The sequence below is a fragment of the Oncorhynchus mykiss genome, chromosome 28, assembly GCF_057628025.1.
Source record: "Oncorhynchus mykiss isolate SJ-2025 chromosome 28, ASM5762802v1, whole genome shotgun sequence".
In the NCBI taxonomy this organism is placed as follows: domain Eukaryota; kingdom Metazoa; phylum Chordata; class Actinopteri; order Salmoniformes; family Salmonidae; genus Oncorhynchus; species Oncorhynchus mykiss.
In genome coordinates, this window is record NC_143049.1 from 19,964,117 (window position 1) to 19,986,187 (window position 22,071).

At 43.1% G+C, this 22,071-nt stretch overlaps 1 protein-coding gene across 3 annotated transcripts in view; it reads right to left on the reverse strand.

Moving 5' to 3' along the window:
* LOC110508678 (contactin-associated protein-like 2) overlaps nt 1–22,071 on the reverse strand; it is a 69,586-nt gene that overhangs the window by 35,611 nt on the left and 11,904 nt on the right. For all 3 annotated transcript variants that reach the window (XM_021589388.3, XM_090225579.1, XM_090225580.1), the window contains 9 exons: nt 20,368–20,478; nt 17,948–18,141; nt 16,551–16,698; nt 15,155–15,358; nt 14,528–14,712; nt 11,582–11,725; nt 10,104–10,362; nt 9,674–9,823; nt 6,579–6,741 (listed from right to left, as the gene is read on the reverse strand). In XM_021589388.3, coding sequence (XP_021445063.1) covers nt 6,579–6,741; nt 9,674–9,823; nt 10,104–10,362; nt 11,582–11,725; nt 14,528–14,712; nt 15,155–15,358; nt 16,551–16,698; nt 17,948–18,141; nt 20,368–20,478 — 1,558 coding nt within the window. The remainder of the gene's footprint in view (nt 1–6,578; nt 6,742–9,673; nt 9,824–10,103; nt 10,363–11,581; nt 11,726–14,527; nt 14,713–15,154; nt 15,359–16,550; nt 16,699–17,947; nt 18,142–20,367; nt 20,479–22,071) is intronic.

Sequence of the window (22,071 nt, forward strand, 5' to 3'; positions counted from 1 at the left end):
AGCCTTTTTAAACCTCAAATACATTACACGTTCTCCTGCAACAGAGTGATCAAATTAAGATCCTACATCTGTACAGATGGGACATAAAGGATTGTAGGGATAATAACTTTCATAGTGTGCATCCTGCAAATATCATCTACCCTCAAAAACCAATTAATTTGAGGCTGCATACATTTGGTACTTCTTCAAATCATATTCACATGGCGAAGAAGTGCCGTCTAATTGAAATATGCTGACCTTAGTGAGACAACTGGGGTTAAATATCACTGTGGTGTCTCTGTGTCGTGACAGTAATCAGCCAACCCACAGAGCTGTGAGGAGGTTTGTGACCTTTTTTCCATGCACAGTACCAGTCAAAAGTTTGGACACACCTACTCATTCAAGGGTTTTTCTTTATTTTTTAAAACTTTTTTCCACATTGTAGAATAATAGTGAAGACATCCAAACTAGGAAATGACACATATGGAATCACGTAGTAACCAAAAAAGTGTTAAACAAATCAAAATATTTTTTATATTCTTGATTCTTCATTCTGCAGTCCAACTCATCCCAAACAATCTCAACTGGGTTGAGGACGGGTGATTGTGGAGGCCAGGTGTCAGGTATGCGTAAATAGTTGTAAAGGAGTCAGGTGCTGGAGAGCAGATATGGTGTAGCCAACGGAGCCTTTTATTTTGGCGAACCAAAAGCACACGGTAAAGTGAACACGAAATAACAATACGGGTTAACATAACCCAGTGCAACAGACTAACGTACGCAATACATGAAACATAATAAACAATACCACACAAAGACATGAGGGAAACAGAGGGTTAAATACACAACACATAATGAGGGAAATGAGAACCAGGTGTGTGGGAAAACAAGACAAGACAAATGGAAAATGGATCGGCGATGGCTAGAAGACCGGCAACGTCGACCGCCGAGCACTGCCCGAACAAGGAGAGGCATCGACTTTGGCAGAAGTCGTGACACCAGGTGTAATGAGTATGATGGGGGACAGAGTGCTGGTTTCAAGCGCAGGGTGCAACAGGTGTTTATTAGTAAAGGACCACAGGAGGAAGCAGGTAGCTGGGTCCAGGGGCAGGCAGAAGGTCATACAAAGGGACTCCAAAAAAGTAACAGTACAGACAGGGAAAAGGCTAATATCGTAGTCCGAGAGATCAGGCAAGAGGTTGATGACAGGAAATCTGATAGGCAAAAATACAGGTAGGGAATAGGCAAAAAGGCATCGTTAGTGAGGATTGCCAAAAACTACGATACACGTGAGGACTAACACAGAAATAAACAGAGCTTCGAATAGTATATGTACAAAACAAACATACCTCACAATGATGGGGTGCAAAGAACTGAACTAAATACTGTATGTAAATTGAATACAGGTGTGTGAACAGGTGATCAGAATTCAGGTGATTGGGATCTGGAGAGTGAGCTGCATTCAGGGGATCTATGTGTTGGAGAGTGTGAGTTGGAAGCAGACGTTACACCAGGTCATCTGATGCAGCACTCCATCACTCTCATTCCTGGTCAAATAGCCGTTCCACAGCCTGGAGGTCTGTTGGGTCTGTTGCACCCCCACACCATCACACCTCCTCCTCCATGCTTCATGGTGGGAACCACACATGCAGAGATCCTCCGTTCACCTACTCTGCATTTCAAAAAAGCACTGCGGATGGAACAAAATAATCTCAAATTGGACAGATTTCCACCGGTCTAATGTCCATTGCTCATGTTTCTTGGCCCAAGCAAGTCTCTAATTCTTATTGGTGTCCTTTACTAGTGTTTTCTTTCGCAAAAATTCGACCCTGAAGGCCTGATTCACAAAGTCTTATCTGAACAGTTCATGTTGAGATCTGTTACTGTCTGTTACTTGAACTCTGTGAAGCATTTATTTGGGCTGAAATCTGAGGTGCTGTTAACTCTAATGAACTCTGGGTCTTCCTTTCCTGTGGCGGTCTTCATGAGAGCTAGTTTCATCATAGCGCTTGATGGTTCTTGCGACGGTACTTGAAGATACTTATAAAGTTCTTGAAATGTTCCATATTGACTGACTTTCATGTCTTAAAAAAATGATGGACTGCCATTTCTCTTTGCTTATTTGAGCTGTTCTTGACATAATATGGACTTGGTCTTTTACCAAATAGAGCTATCTTCTGTATACCACCCCTACCTTGTCACAACACAACTGATAGGCCCAAATGCATTAAGGAAAGCAACTCCACAAATTAACTTCTAACAAGGCACACCTGTTCATTTAAATGCATTCCAGGTGACTAACTCATGAAGCTGGCTGAATACCAAGAATGTGCAAAGCTGTCACCAAGGCAAAGGTTGGCTACTTTGAAAAATCTCAAATATTGTCACGCCCTGACCTTAGAGAGCCGTCATATTTCTCAATTTGTTTAGGTCAGGGTGTGATGTAGGGTGGGCATTCTATGTTCTATTTTTGTATTTCTTTGTTTTGGCCGGGTATGGTTCTCAATCAGGGACAGCTGTCTATCGTTGTCTCTGATTGGGAACCATACTTAGGCAGCTCTTTTTCCCAGTTAACTTTGTTTGTGGCACTAATGCCCTATAAGCTTCACGGTTGTTTTTTCGTTTGTTGTTTTGTTGGCGACATTTTGAAATAAAAAGGAAAATGTACGCTCACCACGCTGCACCTTGGTCCACTTCTTTTGATGGCCGTGACAGATATAAAGTGTATTTTTATTTGTTTAACACTTTTTTGGTTACTATCAAATCAAATCAAATTGTATTTGTCACATACACATGGTTAGCAGATGTTAATGCGAGTGTAGCGAAATGCTTCGCGTTCCTAGGTTACTACATGATTCCATGTGTGATTTCATAGTTTTGATGTCTTCACTATTATTCTACAATGTAGAAAATAGTACAAAAACCCTGGAATGAGTAGGTGTGTCCAAACCTTTGACTGCTACTTTATGTTTGATACCACAGTGTGGTGAATTGTGGGGTCTATCACTTTATCACTGTACTAGTTCATTTCCAGGACCCCCTACACCTATGTGTCGGTCACAGTGTCTCCCCAGACACCCAACGTTAAAAGCATTAAACCTGCTGGTGTGATCAAAGGGCTGTAGTAACATGAAGTTCCAATTGAAGGTAGGTGAATTCCCCCTGGTAGCATTGTTTAGACTGAGGATATCATCACCACAATTCTGTAAATATGCATTTATTTATATTTAATGCAAGAGAAAATCTGGTGTATCGGATTAGCGTTACCATAATACTGTATGGTTCGTCGTTGGGAGAAAGAGAGGAGGACCAAGGTGCAGCGTGGTAAATATTCCATTATGACTTTTAATGAAAACGAATACTCTAACAAAACAACAAAACAAGATAAACGAAACAGTCCTGAACGGTGAAATAAAACACAGAACAGAAAATAATCACCCACGATACACAATAGAAAACAGGGTCCCTAAATATGGTTCTCAATCAGGGTCAACGATTGACAGCTACCTCTGATTGAGAACTATACCAGGCAAAACACAGAAATAGCAAATCATAGAAAAACGAACATAGACAACACACCCAACTCACGCCCTGATCATCCTAAAACAAAGACATAACAAAAGGTCAGAACCTATAGGGGAGGGTCTGGGTGGGTGTCTGTCCACGGTGGCGGCTCTGGCGCGGGACGTGGACCCACTCCACCATAGTCCTTGTCCGCCTCTTAGCCCGCCTACGTGGCCTCTTTAGAGCGGCGACCCTCGCCGCCGACCTAGGACTGGGGACCCTAGCCACGGGTCCCGAATGGACGGGAGACTCCGGCAGCACCGGACGGACGGGAGACTCCGGCAGCACCGGACAGGCGGGAGACTCCGGCAGCTCCGGAGAGAAGGGTGATTCCGGCAGCACCGCCGTGGCGGGCGATTCCGGCAGCTCCTGGCTGACGGACGGCTCCGGCAGCTCAGGACAGACGGGAGACTCCGGCAGCTCAGGACAGACGGGAGACTCCGGCAGCTCAGGACAGACGGGAGACTCCGGCAGCTCAGGACAGACGGGAGACTCCGGCAGCTCAGGACAGACGGGAGACTCCGGCAGCTCAGGACAGACGGGAGACTCCGGCAGCTCAGGACAGACGGGAGACTCCGGCAGCTCAGGACAGATGGGAGACTCCGGCAGCTCAGGACAGACGGGAGACTCCGGCAGATCCGGACTGGAGGGAGACTCCGGCAGATTCGGACTGGAGGGAGACTCCGGCAGATCCGGACTGGAGGGAGACTCTGGCAGATCCGGACTGGAGGGAGACTCTGGCAGATCCGGACTGGAGGGAGACTCTGGCAGATCCGGACTGGAGGGAGACTCTGGCAGATTCGGACTGGAGGGAGACTCTGGCAGATCCGGACTGGAGGGAGACTCTGGCAGATCCGGACTGGAGGGAGACTCTGGCAGCGCTGGACAGGCACCTGTAGGGAGGAGACGGAGAGACAGCCCGGTGCGGGGGTCTGGAGCTCTCAAGCACCGAGCCTGCCCAACCCTACCTGGCTGAATGCTCCCCGTAGCCAGGCCAGTGCGGTGAGGTGGAATAGCCCGCACTGGGCTGTGCTGGCGAACCGGGGACACCATGCGTAGGGCTGGTGCCATGTACCCCGGCCCAAGGAGACCAGATGCGCTGAGCCGGCTTCATGGCACCTGGCTCGATGCCCACTCTAGCCCAGCCGATACGAGGCGCTGCTATGTACCGCACTGGGCTATGCCTCTCACGGCATAACACGGTGCCTGCCCGGTCCACCTCTCTCCACAGTAAGAGTGGGCTCAGGTCTCCTACCTGACTTAGCCACAATCCCCGTGTGCCTCCCCCAAGACATTTTTGGGGCTGCCTCTCGGGCTTCCTTGACCGCCTTGCCAACTCCATTCTCCGGTATCCCTCCTCACATTGTTCCAGAGAATCCCAGGCAGGCTTGGACCACCTCTCTATTTCGTCCCATGTTGTAACCTCCTCCAGATAGCGCTGCTCCTTACCACACTGCTCTGTCCTTTGGTGGTGGGTGATTCTGTAACGTTCATCGTTGGGAGAAAGAGAGGAGGACCAAGGTGCAGCGTGGTAAGTATTCATTATGCCTTTTAATGAAAACGAATACTCTAACAAAACAACAAAACAAGATAAACGAAACAGTCCTGAACGGTGAAATAAAACACAGAACAGAAAATAATCACCCACGAAACACAATAGAAAACTATATATGGTTCTCAATCAGGGACAACGATTGACAGCTGCCTCTGATTGAGAACCATACCAGGCCAAACACAGAAATAGCAAATCATAGAAAAACTAACATAGACCACCCACGCAACTCACCATACTAAAACAACGACATAACAAAATAATTAAGGTCAGAACGTAACAAATACATAAGCCAAATGAACCACACATCAAGAGTATTCAACCATAAATGGATCTATCATACATACATACTACACAAATCTCCCTAGAATAATAATCAAGTTTGATTTGACGTCTGATGGTAAAGCTGAGATCCGCATTAGGCGAAACAGCGTCACAGGCTCTATTATTGTTTTGTTTTTGTTTTTGAAAAGGAGGATATGAGCATTGAGCAACGTAATATATATATATATATATATATTCACACTCTGCTGTTCTATTGCATGTGCAGTGATGTGCAATGATTGTCTCAAACAGTGTTTGTTGTTTGAAGTAATGTCTTTGTAATATCGCAAACAGACGTGGCAGTTTCACCGCAACGGATTCCAACTTCAAGATGAAAACAAATCCGCATGACTTTCTTTAACTTTTCTGAAAATGTCTTACTCTGACATTTCAAATGGTGTCGTTAACAATTCCGGAACATAAGGTTGGATTAATGGGATCTACAGTTTGACTCCTAATCACTAGCGGAGAATAAGAAACAGAGATAAGATTCCATTTATGAACCAGAACCATGTGTTGGAGTGAACCCACATACTGTGAGAATGAATTTAATTAGTTTATCCGGATAAGAATGTTAGCGCATATCCATATTTTGAGTAACCTTTCGGTGAAATTGCATTTCCATATCTCAGGAGGAGCAGTGCTTTTCCACTTCATGGTTTTAATGAGCTTAGCTTTGGGGATGTGCGCCTGTGTGGCTGTGTGCTTGTGTACGCGTGCATTTACCAGCAGGAACACAGAGATTGCACACTAAGACATCCTATACCAAAGCCTTGTGTGATCCGCTGATCCCCGCCTCTCGCTGTGTCCCTGTGTGAGACCTAAGGGGTCGAAACGTATCAATAAAATCACCTGGGAGCATGAACAGCAGTGTGTGGCATTTTCCTTTTCATTTTCTCTGTGTGAGACGCCTGCTTGGTCTTCATACTCACCTCTCACTGAGAGACAAAGCCTCTCGGTCCACACGATGATGTAGTTGGTGGGACCCGTGCTGCCTTTTTGAATAGACAGTGCGACGCATGCCCAAGAAGCAGGTAGCCCCTCAGGTAAGGTTATAGCACGCATTTATACTTTTACTTTCATGATCAACAGCAAAGAAAAAAAGTCTGGTTTGAATAAGTCAGCTAAGCAAGGGAATGGTATAAATGGTATAAAATATTACCTGTCTATGATGGCACACATATCCAGGCTGACATTCTCAAAGGTTCCCATGTTGCCTTGCTCTACAGCCACCAGGTCAGCGAGCTGGTCGTCCACGTGGATCAGCTGCATACAGCCCTGGAAGGAGCGCTGGGCAGGGGGCGTGTTGGTACGCAGGAAGTAGCCTACAGGAGGACAACAGGAAAAAGGTACAAAAGTTTTTCATATGGTCAAGACTGCGCTTTCTGTTTGAAAAGTAAAGTTTCGAGACACAGTTCAGGTATTAAGCAACATTAATTATATGAGCATTGTGTTTTAGTTTAAAACATTATGGAGCTTTCATTCAATATTTAATACACCCTCTTAAAGGCAACTACAGTACTTCAAAGGCAATCAAAACACAAAGACAACAAAAAGGCAACCAATCAAAAGTAACAAAGAGGATTTAATGACAAAGCCTGCCATCAAACACAAAAAAAACATGTGCAATCAACAAATCACAATAGTGTTTGTCAGACTGAATTAAGGAAAATGTAATAATGAATAAGTATGTGCCAAAGCCCATAACAAGGGCTTATACATTATAGAACAGAGTCATATACCGGTACAGAGACATACAGTGCCTTGCGAAAGTATTCGGCCCCCTTGAACTTTGCGACCTTTTGCCACATTTCTGGCTTCAAACATAAAGATATAAAACTGTATTTTTTTGTGAAGAATCAACAACAAGTGGGACACAATCATGAAGTGGAACGACATTTATTGGATATTTAAAACTTTTTTAACAAATCAAAAACTGAAAAATTGGGCGTGCAAAATTATTCAGCCCCCTTAAGTTAATACTTTGTAGCGCCACCTTTTGCTGCGATTACAGCTGTAAGTCGCTTGGGGTATGTCTCTATCAGTTTTGCACATCGAGAGACTGACATTTTTTCCCATTCCTCCTTGCAAAACAGCTCGAGCTCAGTGAGGTTGGATGGAGAGCATTTGTGAACAGCAGTTTTCAGTTCTTTCCACAGATTCTCGATTGGATTCAGGTCTGGACTTTGACTTGGCCATTCTAACACCTGGATATGTTTATTTTTGAACCATTCCATTGTAGATTTTGCTTTATGTTTTGGATCATTGTCTTGTTGGAAGACAAATCTCCGTCCCAGTCTCAGGTCTTTTGCAGACTCCATCAGGTTTTCTTCCAGAATGGTCCTGTATTTGGCTCCATCCATCTTCCCATCAATTTTAACAATCTTCCCTGTCCCTGCTGAAGAAAAGCAGGCCCAAACCATGATGCTGCCACCACCATGTTTGACAGCGGGGATGGTGTGTTCAGCTGTGTTGCTTTTACGCCAAACATAACATTTTGCATTGTTGCCAAAAAGTTCAATTTTGGTTTCATCTGACCAGAGCACCTTCTTCCACATGTTTGGTGTGTCTCCCAGGTTTCTTGTGGCAAACTTTAAACAACACTTTTTATGGATATCTTTAAGAAATGGCTTTCTTCTTGCCACTCTTCCATAAAGGCCAGATTTGTGCAATATACAGTGCCTTGCGAAAGTATTCGGCCCCCTTGAACTTTGCGACCTTTTGCCACATTTCAGGCTTCAAACATAAAGATATAAAACTGTATTTTTTTGTGAAGAATCAACTTAACAAATCAAAAACTGAAAAATTGGGCGTGCACAATTATTCAGCCCCTTTACTTTCAGTGCAGCAAACTCTCTCCAGAAGTTCAGTGAGGATCTCTGAATGATCCAATGTTGACCTAAATGACTAATGATGATAAATACAATCCACCTGTGTGTAATCAAGTCTCCGTATAAATGCACCTGCACTGTGATAGTCTCAGAGGTCCGTTAAAAGCACAGAGAGCATCATGAAGAACAAGGAACACACCAGGCAGGTCCGAGATACTGTTGTGAAGAAGTTTAAAGCTGGATTTGGATACAAAAAGATTTCCCAAGCTTTAAACATCCCAAGGAGCACTGTGCAAGCGATAATATTGAAATGGAAGGAGTATCAGAACACTGCAAATCTACCAAGACCTGGCCGTCCCTCTAAACTTTCAGCTCATACAAGGAGAAGACTGATCAGAGATGCAGCCAAGAGGCCCATGATCACTCTGGATGAACTGCAGAGATCTACAGCTGAGGTGGGAGACTCTGTCCATAGGACAACAATCAGTCGTATATTGCACAAATCTGGCCTTTATGGAAGAGTGGCAAGAAGAAAGCCATTTCTTAAAGATATCCATAAAAAGTGTTGTTTAAAGTTTGCCACAAGCCACCTGGGAGACACACCACCAAACATGTGGAAGAAGGTGCTCTGGTCAGATGAAACCAAAATTGAACTTTTTGGCAACAATGCAAAACGTTATGTTTGGCGTAAAAGCAACACCCTGAACACACCATCCCCGCTGTCAAACATGGCTTTTCTTCAGCAGGGACAGGGAAGATGGTTAAAATTGATGGGAAGATGGATGGAGCCAAATACAGGACCATTCTGGAAGAAAACGATGGAGTCTACAAAAGACCTGAGACTGGGACGGAGATTTGTCTTCCAACAAGACAATGATCCAAAACATAAAGCCAAATCTACAATGGAATGGTTCAAAAATAAACATATCCAGGTGTTAGAATGGCCAAGTCACAGTCCAGACCTGAATCCAATCGAGAATCTGTGGAAAGAACTGAAAACTGCTGTTCACAAATGCTCTCCATCCAACCTCACTGAGCTCGAGCTGTTTTGCAAGGAGGAATGGGAAAAAATGTCAGTCTCTCGATGTGCAAAACTGATAGAGACATACCCCAAGCGACTTACAGCTGTAATCGCAGCAAAAGGTGGCGCTACAAAGTATTAACTTAAGGGGGCTGAATAATTTTGCACGCCCAATTTTTCAGTTTTTGATTTGTTAAAAAAGTTTTAAATATCCAATAAATGTCGTTCCACTTCATGATTGTGTCCCACTTGTTGTTGATTCTTCTAAAAAAAATACAGTTTTATATCTTTATGTTTGAAGCCTGAAATGTGGCAAAAGGTCGCAAAGTTCAAGGGGGCCGAATACTTTCGCAAGGCACTGTATGTACTGTATATGGCTTTGTTATAAGCCATCTCTGTAAGTACCTCCAAAGTAGTATTGTCCCCCTGTTCTGATCTGAATGGGAATGACCGTTCTGACAGTGGATGCCTCGTCACCATCAATGGTCAGCATGGCGTAGTTCTCCAGAGCATGGAGGTAGACGTTGTGCCACTGGCCGTCGTTGAGCCCCGAACCTGAACAGAGACCACAGACAGAACAATATGGCTTTATGAATCAGTCAAGGTGGGTGATGAGCAGACAACTGCAATTACTGAAACATCAGAAAAACAACTAGAAATTCTGAGAACACAGGGCCTAACAGACAGAGCTTCAGCTACGGAAGACCCTCATGGGGAGGGCCTCCCCAAATTGATAGAGAGAATGAATTAATGAAGGGAGGGGAGGGTCTTTGGTCTAAATGAACACGTCTACTTTAGTGCATTAGCCAGCATGGCCGTACTAACTAGACCATACCTGAGGAGATGTCTATACGTGTGTTTTTCTTCTGGGCGACGTTGATGTAGACGGTGACTTTTCCCTCTGTGAGGCCCACCTCCACCACGCCATCAGCCAGGGCCGTGTAGAAGAGCAGGCCGCTGGGGTTCCACGTCCGGAAGGACAGGCTGACCGACAGGGTGTCGCTGTCCTGCAGCCCCGGGAGACGCAGGAAGCTGGTGGCGTTGAAGAACACAGGGAAGGAGTGTGTCTCGCTGCAGGAGAACGTCAGATTCCTCTGTAAGGGGGATAGAAAGTATGACAGCAAACAGTTATACAAGTTAAGGCAGCTTTCCCTCTTGATTTAAACTCAAGACATTAGCACAACCATATAAATATAGTTAGCATCAGTGGAGGCTGGTGGGGGGGATCTATAGGAGGACAGGCTCATTGTAATGAGCCATTTATTCCATTCCAGCCATTACAATGAGCCCACCCTCCTATAACTCTTTCCAGCAGCCTCCTCTGGTTAGCATATATTTTGCATAAGAGATACATCAGAAAACCTAAAGTGCTTTTTTTGTTGGGGTTTAATGCATTGGAAAATGCAAGCGCCTGCATTATTTCCAACACAGAAAAACACTCATCCTACAGCACTTGACTAAAACCGTTTTCGTCTGCTCTCCTCATCAAAGCTGATCTTTCTCCCTCTACTTGTGCTGAAAGCAAAGCATGCAATCCAACACCAAGAAACTTTGTGGATATCCCACAGTTTGGTAAACCCATTTGCTCACAGAAAAAAAACAGGGCTAAGAGGCACATAAGAAGTGAAATCAATAACAATGGTTAGATCCATACTTTAGTGCAGTAATGGCTCACACACCATCACACACCATTGACAACAGAGCAGTAATTGCTTTAAACCCTATGCTGAGGGCTTCTGAAGCTTGACACATTTATTGGGTTCAATCCCATTGCATGGAATACTCTTTTATTCAGCATATTACTTCTAAGAAATGTATTTGTTTTCCGACATCATCACCACAAGGTAAGAGTTTCTTCACTTCTGCACTCATAGAAAAAAGGGTTCGGCTGTCCCTATAGGATAACCCTTTTTGGTTTCAAGTAGAACCCCTTTGGGTTGCATGTAGAACCCTCTGTGGAAAGGGTTCTTCACGGAACCCAAAAGAGTTCTACCTGGAACCAAAAATGGTTCTTCAAAGGGGTCTCCTATGGGGACAGCCAAAGAACCATTTTAGGTTCTAGATATCACCTTTTTTTTCTATGAGTGTGATTTATAGATGCACTAAAGCCTGTTTTATTAGCGCCTCAGTGAAAAAGGCAAATTATTTTGAATTGTATTGCAGTGAGGTGTTGTGTCACTGGCCTTTCCAAATAGGTAATCACAAATACATGGCTGTTCCTAACGTTTATGTTTTCAAGGTATACTAGTGAATCACAAACCAAGTAGTAAAGATGACACTCAGGTATACAAAAAATGACAGAAATTTTCTTACAAAACTTGAAGTATCAATTTTCTTTCTCTTGACCAGGTTGGTAATGTTATCTCCGTTGTAGGTGATGCCCTCCATGCAACCAACAAAGTTCTCCCTGCCTCCCGAGCTGGGCTTGGCAGAGACAGGCATGCCTCCAAAGCTGATCTGGAGGACACAGAAGGAGAAGAGGAAATGGGGTCAAGTTTTAGTTGAAGAGGCTCGGCAGCAGGAGCCACATCTCAGAGTCATTTGTCGCTTTGAATCAAATCAATACAGCAGCATATATCCCTTCAGGGAATATATTGGTTTTCACTTGTGCCTGATTGCATTAATCTCCACTTTATAATGAGTGTATGGTGTTGTGTTTTTTCCCTCTCCTTCCTTGCGGAGGCAAAGTAATTTCCTTCAGTATCGCACACTGATAATTACACAGACAAACCTAAAAGTTAAGTTCTGTAATCACAGGGGAGCCACAGTACAGAGGGCTTGCTCTGACTTAGCATCTGTGAACTAACACATCTTCACACAGACTTCCGAGTAACATGACTCACAGGAACTCTCATAGAGATAACCAGGACAATATACAATACATATGTAGGAATGAAGAGAATAAGCAATATACAGTGTGGTCCGAAATTATTGATACCCTTTATGAAGTTTAGCAAAAACGACTGTTAAAAAAAAACAAATTCAAACACTGAACTATAGTTTATGCCAAAGAAATTGCAAAAGTATATTATTTTATACAAATACAATTTCTCAAGAGAAAAACATTTTGTTTAACAAGTAATACTTTTTTCCCTCCAAAAGGTAGGGATCAAAATGACTGACAACCCTGTTTTAATAACTTTCAAAACCGCACCTTACGAGGATAATGGCACTGAGCCGTTTTCTAAAATGTTTAACGAGTTAGAAAACACATTGGGAGGGATCTTAGATCATTACGGAGACTGAGATGGCCATTGCAAAATGTTGATTTTGTGGCCAATTAACCACTTCTTTGTGGTTTTTGATGTGTGCTTGGGGCTCTTGTTTGCTGGAAGATCTACTTGTGGCCAAGTTTCAGCCTGGCAGAGGCAACCAGGTTTTTGGCCAAAGAGCTCTATTTTCATGACATCAGACCAAAGCACCAGTTCCAATCCATGTCAATGCCATTTAGCAAACTCCAGCCGTTTACATTCGTTGGATGACAAAAAAGTAGATTTCTTTAGCCATGCACACCAGTGGTGGGTTTGGTGTCGAAATTAGAATATATGAGCAGAAAAGAACCCCATATCTACTGTAAACTATGGTGGTGGATCTTTGATGTTACGGGTCTATTTCTTTTTTGTTACATTTACACTACCGTTCAAAAGTTTGGGGTCACTTAGAAATGTCCTTGTTTTTGAAAGAAAATCACATTTTTGTCCATTAAAATAACATAAAATTGATCAGAAATACAGCGTAGACATTGTTAATTTTTAAATGGAATATCTACATAGGCTTACAGAGGCCCATTATCAGCAACCATCACTCCTGTGTTCCAATGGCATGTTGTGTTAGCTAATCCAAATCAGCACAACAGTTTTCAGCTGTGCTAACATAATTGCAAAAGGGTTTTCTAATGATCAATTAGCCTTATAAAATTATAAACTTGGATTAGCTAACACAACGTGCCATTGGAACACAGGAGTGATGGTTGCTGATAACGGGCCTCTGTGCACCTATGTAGATATTCCATTTAAAAAACCTGCCGTTTCCAGCTATAATAGCCATTTACAACATTAACAATGTCTACACTGTATTTCTGATCTATTTTATGTTATTTTAATGGACAAAAACAAGGACATTTCTAAGTGGACCCAAACCTTTGAGTGGTAGTGTACATTCTACACACATTTGACATACATTGTACTTTTTTTTACACAGTAGTTACATAGCAAAAATATATGTATTTGATATATATTACATCTGGATAGATAGTACTTAATCACATCCGGTATTTATTATGTAAAGTGTCTTCAGTTGTAACTATTATCCTGGGGCCCTTGTTAAGGTCAACAACATCGTGATCTTTACCCAGTACCAGGACATTTAAGCCAAAACGCTGGTTGCCTCTGATAGGAGGCTGAAACTTGGCCTCAAATGGATCTTAAAGCAATGTAATAGCCCCAAGCAGACATCAAAATCCACAAAGAAATTGTTAATTGGCCATAAAATCAACATTTTGCAATGGCTAATTCAGTCTCCAGACTTGAAACCCTTTGAAAACCTGTGGTTTGAATTGAACGGGGCAGTCCGTAAGCACAAACGAAAGATATCAAGGATCTGTAAGGATTCTGTAAGGAGGAATGGTCTAATATCCCTCCCAATGTGTTCTCCAACTCATAAAACATTTTAGAAAAAGGCTCAATGCCATTATCCTCGCAATGTGAAGTATTGAAAGGTATTGAAAACAGGGATGTCAATAATTACTTGTTAAACAAAATACCTTCTCTGAGCAGCTGTATTATTATAAAATAATATACATTTTCAGAGTATACAATATAGCTCAGTATTTGAAGTATTTATTTTATAGTCATTTTTGCATCTTTATCAATGGTGTCAATAATTTCGACCCCACTGTATACAATACAACTACATAATGTAGGGAGGGATGCAAAGAGGGGAACATAGACAACACATACAACTCTATAGGAAGGGATTAAGAAATGAACTAAGACGATATATACATTGCAAAATGTATATATTGCAAAATGTATATATAAACCAGGGTTGGGGTCAATTCCATTCCAATTCCAGTCAATTCAGAAAGTAAACCAAATTCCAATTCCACATTTTTCCTCATTGAAAAACATTGAAGAGAATTGGAATTTCAGTGTACTTCCTGATTTGACTGGAATTGAAATTGAAATGACCACAACCCTGATAGGGAGGGATGCGATGGGAGGAATCACTAAGACAATATCCAACATAACTGTAGCGTACCTCATAGTCCAGGTCAAGATGATCAAATTCCCCGTTGGTGCGGAAGTGCTGTGTGTGGCGATCCAGGGTAAAGTTGACATTCCGTCGGTAACGCTCGATAATTACGGAGTGCCAGTGGTCATCATCCAATAAACTTCCGCTTGTCACAGAGGTGTGTCCGAGGATGGAGCCGTACTGATTGCTGCCTGAAGTTTACAAGACATAAACAGATCGACTTTATTAAGAAAATGCTTAAGGGGAAAATGTTCCTATAAACAACAGGCTGACATAGTGAGATAAAAATAGTACAAATTCTAATTTGTGAAGGCTACTGTGATAAATAAGTATCTTGTTGACAACAACCAATATTCAAATCCATCAAAAAGAAATAGAAGTATAATGCATAATGCATAAGGGCCAGTCATATTAGGAAATACGCAGGAATTTTATCAAGTTTCATCAACTGACCTAAGTAGCCACCATAAGAAGCTAAATTATTAGCGATTATAGAACACTAGGTGTGCGTCCCAAAAAGCACCCTGTTCCTTATATAGTGCACTGCATTTGGTCAAAAGTAGACGACTAAATATCGAATAGGGTGCCATTTTGGATGCACACAGGTAGACAGGATTGGAAATGGTCCATTACCCAGGTTGATCATGAGCAGTAGTTTGGATCTCTTCAGCTCCAGGCTGATATAGTCTCCTTGCTGTCCTTCCCCGTGCAGGAGCACACCGTTACTGGCTGTGGTCTTAAACTTCAGGGAGATGACATCCTTCAAAATCTTCATCTTCTTCATCTTGAAGCGGTAGGAGATCACACCCTGGCCTTCGAAGTTGATCACATCCGCCCCTGAGGTCACCGAATGGTGATAAAGGATACAGAGCTTAATATTCCCTCAATTACTGTACCTCTACTGTCATATGTCAAGACTATTCACAGGATGTGTTAGAGGGGTGTTAAGAAGAAAAAACAAGTCCTTTAGAGATCACCTACTGCAATCACAAGCGATGTAAAAAAGTGAGGCAGCATATACGTATTTTCTCTTTTTATAATTGGAGGAACAGAACAACTGAGGGAGAAATGACTCAAATGCTCTAAGACATATAACCCTGGCTGCAAAGACTATTCTGTCTGTTGAGATGTGCCAGCTTACGTGCCTAGACAGCAGCATGGCGGCATTGTGATATCACCCTGCGGCAACTCTCTCCTTTCAAAGGTGCTTTCATCTTTTTACCCTGATTTAACCGGTCAGGGGGCTCAGAACACTGACAGTCCTGTAAGCCAGCCCTATCGGTGAGGTGGCAGGAGAGGGCCCTGTTCGGTTACATCTATTTGCTGTTCAATCTTAGGGTTGTGGATGGAGTATATGCAGTAAGGACAAGTGCCACGGGGAACTGGACTGGTCAAGGACTAGGGCAAACAAGTTTCTCACGGTCAGCTTTTCCTGTCTATCAGATTCAACAGCGTGTAATACAGAATAGGATGGATACAGCAAAGGGCTGTGTGGCTGGGGACTTTTTAAAGCGTGGCATGCGCACGCTTTGAAGGAGGGAATTGATCAGTCAAGCTTGTTTTTCTGTGGTACATGGTAACAACAGAAACCAGCCAAGGTAAACTAGCTGTTCTCTATCTCCTACTCTATCAAAAACCTGTAGCTGTGAATTTGGCTGTTGGCATGGAGAGCAGTAATCTAATTAGTTCAACTCAATTAATGTATTTTACTGAGCATGTTAATATGCTCCCCTGACAAATATGACATATGATACCAAGATAATTAAACCTTCAGTCTTACATATTAATTAAGCCCATTTTGGCCAACACCTGATTATTCTAATATTTTCGTCATACAGAAATGATCCGAACTGCACGCAATAAAGTCACTTTTCAAAGAGATTCCTTGTTCCATGCTCCTTGTTCAGAGATTCCTTGTTCCATGCTCCTTGTTCAGAGATTCCATGTTCCATTTCTCTGGTTAATAAAGGATTGCAATAAACTAATACAGTAGCATGAGATTGTGCATGGATGTTTGCTATTCACTCACAGTAAGAACAGCCATAGACCTCCACTCGCAGGCCAATCCTCCCCTCTTCGCTCCACTCCAGTGGGATGATACGCACGTAGCGTGTTATGACTGCATGCTGCAGATCATGGCGGACCACACTCTCACTGTTGGAGTTGCCAGAAAATGCCTGGGCAAGCAAACAAAAACAGGATATTTAGGTTCCATATCCTGAAGCCTAGCTTTTCATTTTTTATTGAGTAGGTACACTACATGGCCAACAGTATGTGGACTTGCTTCAATTCAGCCACAAGAGCATTAGTGAGGTTGCGGACTGATGTTGGGCGATTAGGCCTGGCTAGCACTCTGTGTTCCAATTCATCCCAAAGGTGTTTGATGGAGTTGAGATCAGGGCTCTGTGCAGGCCAGTCAAGTTCTTCCACACCGATCTCGAAAAACCATTTCTATATGGACTTTGCTTTGTGCACGGGGGCATTGTCATGCTGAAACAGAAAAGGGCCTTACCCAAACTGTTGCCACAAAGTTGGACGCACAGAATCGTCTAGAATGTCATTGTACGCTATAGATTTAGGGAGGGGGGCCTAGCCCGAACCATGTAAAACAGACCCAGACTATTATTCCTCTGCCACCAAACCTTACGGTTGGCACTATGCATTGAGGCAGTTGGCTTTCTCCTAGGATCTACCAAACCCAGATTTGTCCTTCGGACTGCCAGATGGTGAAGCGTGATTCATCACTCCAGAGGACGAGATTCCACTTCTCCAGAGTTCAATGGCAGTGAGCTTTACACCACTCCAGCCGGAGCTTGGCATTGCGCAGTGATCTTAGGCTGCTCGGCCATGGAAACCCATTTCATGAAGCTCCCGATGAACATTTCTTGTGCTGATGTTACTTCCAGAGGCAGTTTGGAACTCGGTAGTGAGTGTTGCAACCAAGGACAGACGATTTTTACACGCTACGCGCTTCAGCACTTGGAGGTTCCGTTCTGTGATATTGTGCGGCTTACTGTGGCTGAGCCGTTGTTGCTCCAAGACATTTTCACTTCACAAGAATAGCACTTACAGTTGACCAGGGCAGCTCTAGCAGAGCAGAAACTTGACGAACTGATCTGTTGGAAAGGTGGCATTCTATGACGGTGCCACGTTGAAAGTCACTGAGCTCTTCAGTAAGGCCATTCTACTCCCAATGTTTGACTATGGGAATTGCATGGATGTGTGCTCGGTTTTATTCACCTGTCAGCAGTGGGTGTGGCTGAAATAGCCAAATCCACTAATTTGAAGGGGTGTCCACACACTTTTGGCCATGTACCTCTTTGATACATCATCAATGTCTAATGGACTCATTTGAAAGGACAGATGCGACTCTCTCTTTAAACTAAAAACTTTGTTATTTCACTTTGGTTCAAATCATTGACTCACCCATATGTTGCCATCTTGTAGATATGGTCTCCAGTTCCTTCCTGTGTCACTGTACAGGAGTCTGTATTGCATTGTCCAATCAGAGCTGCTGTACCTGCCCTGTGTGGCGATGGAGGTGACCTGCTTCCTGGTTCCCAGGTCCACCTGCAGCCACTGGTAATGATCAGTGTCCACAGGAGACCAGCCTCCAGCACCTAGGGTTGAGAGAGACAATTAAACCAGCTCCATAACCTTGTATAGCCAACTCTAACCTACTTGCAAATCATTTTATTTGCATGTGTCTTCCACACACAAATCTTAAACTATTTAACATAAACTCAGCAAAAAAATAAATGTCCCTTTTTCAGGACCCTATCTTTCAAAGATAATTCGTAAAAATCCAAATCATTTCACATATCTTCATTGTAAAGGGTCCCATGCTTGGTCAATGAACCATAAACAACTAATGAACATGCACCTGTGGAACGGTCATTAAGACACTAACAGCTTACAGACAGTAGGCAATTAAGGTCACAGTTATGAAAACTTAGGACACTAAATCAAATCTCATTTTATTTGTCACATACACATGGTTAGCAGATGTTAATGCGAGTGTAGCAGAATGCTTGTGCTTCTAGTTCCGACCATGCAGTAATATCTAACAAGTAATCTAACAATTTCACAACAACTACCTTATACACACAAGTGTAAAGTGATGAAGAATATGTACATAAAAATATATGGATGAGCGATGGCCGAACGGCATAGGGAAGATGCAGTAGATGGTATAGAGTACAGTATATACATATGAGATGAGTCATGTAGGGTATGTAAACATTATATAAAGTGGCATTGTTTAAAGTAGCTAGTGATACATTTATTACATCTAATTTTAATTATTAAAGTTGCTAGAGATTTGAGTCAGTATGTTGGCAGCAGCCACTCAATGTAAGTGACGGCTGTTTAACAGTCTGACGGCCTTGAGATAGAAGCTGTTCTTCAGTCTTTAGGTCCCAGCTTTGATGCACCTGTACTGACCTCGCCCTCTGGATGACAGCGGGGTGAACGGCCTCATATATGATACCAAGATAAGGCCTTTCTACTGACTCTGAAAAACACCAAAAGAAAGATGCCCAGGGTCCCTGCTCATCTGCGTGAACGTGCCTTAGGCATGCTGTAAGGAGGCATGAGGACTGCAAATGTGGCCAGGTCTATAAATTGCAATGTCGGTACTGTGAGACGCCTAAGCCAGCCCTACAGGGAGACAAGACGGACAGCTGATTGTCCTTGCAGTGGCAGACCACGTGTAACAACACCTGCACAGGATCGGTACATCTGAACATCACACCTGCGGGACAGGTACAGGATGGCAATAACAACTGCCCGAGTTACACCAGGAATGCACAGTCCCTCCATCACTGCTCAGACTGTCCGCAATCGGCTTGTAGGCCTGTTGTAAGGCAGGTCCTCACCAGACATCACCGGCAACAACGTTGCCTGTAGGCACAAACCCACCGTCACTGGACCAGACAGGACTGGCAAAAAGTGCTCTTCACTGACGAGTTGCGGATTTGTCTCACCAGGGGTGATGGTCTGATTTAGGTTTAGCATCGAAGGAATGAGCGTTACACAGAGGCCTCTGAAGTGGGATTGATTTGGAGGTGGAGGGCCCGTCATGGTCTGGGGCGGTGTGTCACAGCATCGTCGGACTGAGTTTGTTGTCATTGCAGGCAATCTCAATGCTGTGCGTTACAGGGAAGACATCCTCCTCCCTCATGTGGTACTCTTCCTGCAGGCTCATCCTGACATGACCCTCCAGCATCACAATGCCACCAGCCATACTGCTCGTTCTGTGCGTGATTTCCTGCAAGACAGGAATGTCTGTGTTCTGCCATGACCAACGAAGAGCCCGGATCTCAATCCCATTGAGCACGTCTGGGATCTGTTGGATCGGAGGGTGAGGGCTAGGGCCATTCCCCCCAGAAATGTCCGGGAACTTACAGGTGCCTCGGTGGAAGAGTAGGGTAACATCTCACAGCAAGAACTGGCAAATATGGTGCAGTCCATGAGGAGGAGATGCACTGGAGTACTTAATGCAGCTGGTGGCCACACCAGATACTGACTGTTACTTTTGATTTTGACCCCCCTTTATTCAGGGACACATTATTCAATTTCTGTTAGTCACATGTCTGTGGAACTTGTTCAGTTTACGTCTCAGTTGTCGAATCTTATTATGTTCATACAAATATTTACACGTAAGTTTGCTGAAAATAAATGCAGTTGACAATGAGAGGACGTTTCTTTTTTTGCTGAGTTTAGAAACATCAGTATCCTCTGCTCCTACGTGGCAAGCAATATGTGAGTGAAGTGAATGAGACTGCGGCTTAAAATAATCACCAGAGATGATCAGAATAAAAGCTTAGGGTTTCAGTTGTTAATACCTCCTCTCCTGTTGAGCTTTGCGTATCCAGCCCCATATCCACTGGAGTACACAGAAGAGCTGGTAAAAGCTGTGTGAGAGAGTGGTGTGGCCAACGCTTCATCACATTTCCCTGGAGGGCAACACAAAACACAAGATACAGACAAGGGGAGAATGAGTCATCGTCTCATAAAATGACACTTCAGCATGTTGTAACAACTTATTTGAGTCAGTGTTATTTTCTTCCTTATAATTGTATTTTACATTACTTCATATACTGCTCAAACATAGACAGAGAGCATTATATGTATTGGAGAGACATTATGAGAAACGTCCATGAGACGTCTTCCCATTCACACCCTTTTCAATAACAGTTCCTTGGTGGTAATGATTGGAAGCCAAATGCCATTCAATATAAGTACAATATGTCTGTCCAATGAATATGGCAAGGCCAATTTCTGTCTGGTTTCCTGACCATTTTGGTTATTATTGAACACATCAATAGCAATACATGAATAGCTTAGCATCTAACCTTCAGCCTGTTATGTTCCTGGTAGACACTTTTGATCTTGATTGATAGACACACTCAATCTTAATGAATAACTTTCCATAGACTCCAACAGACTCTTATCGCAATTTGTGCTGATGACTCAGTCTTGCTTGGCTACAGAGGTCAAGGGTTAGAATTCGGGGCTGCATTTCAGAACTCTCTTCACACTCTCTACAATCTAATTAACTAGAGGCCTCCAAATCAACACGCACCACTCATGTTAAAATGGAGCTGAGGAGGTCAACATCATTTCCAAAAGTCAATTAGCACTCTTGAATCTGTAGCCATAAGCCAGATACATTTTATAGACTTCAAAAACAACTGTGTGGACTTCAGGAAAGGTTACACAGCGCCCTCACTACCTTTAATGATGTAGCTACCTCCTACCTGCTAACTTGATCTAGAAGAACTAGCTGTATAACTCCTCTGTATAACAATTCCTGAGGTTTCCCTATATATCCAACCCTGCTTGGTAAATAACATGCAGGAATTGTGTCAATATTTCCCTGTGCAATCACAGACTATGAAATGACCAGTAAACATTGGACCAAAGTTATTGTGGGGAACTGAATCACCTGCATTAATAATGTTGCTGGACAGCTGAGTACCTACTGAGTTACATAGATTGTTTGTTACTATCCCTTCATTTGCCTCGAATAACATTTAACAGAAAATTGCTTCTATCAACGTGTCTGCCCTGACTGACAAAGAAGGAACGCTTGCTATTTGAAGGAAACATGAAAGAAAAAACAAACAAGTAATTTGCTCTTTGTATTTTGACAGGTGAAGAGGGAATGTAGCGCCTCACAACAGAAAATAAGGTATCAACGCAACAAACACTTTCTAAGACCCAAGAAATCAGGCAATTCTTGGCATATGAAAACTTTGGTCTCCAAGGGAGTTGAAAAACATTGCCAGAAAATAACCCCCTACTTTCCAAGACACATTTTGTCAACAACTTTTTGAGAGAAGCACTTGAAAGTGCAAGGAGAACGCTAATCACAATACTGTAGCTGTGGCATTAGGATGTTTTCTTCACGCCAGATTTGTCATCTGCTGAGTATTGATGGAGTTTTACTCATCATCTGTGTGCAAATATTGTGCTGTGTGCTCACACTCACACTCTCGCTCACACACGGTGCGGTAGGCCTGATCACCAGTGATGATGAGACAGCC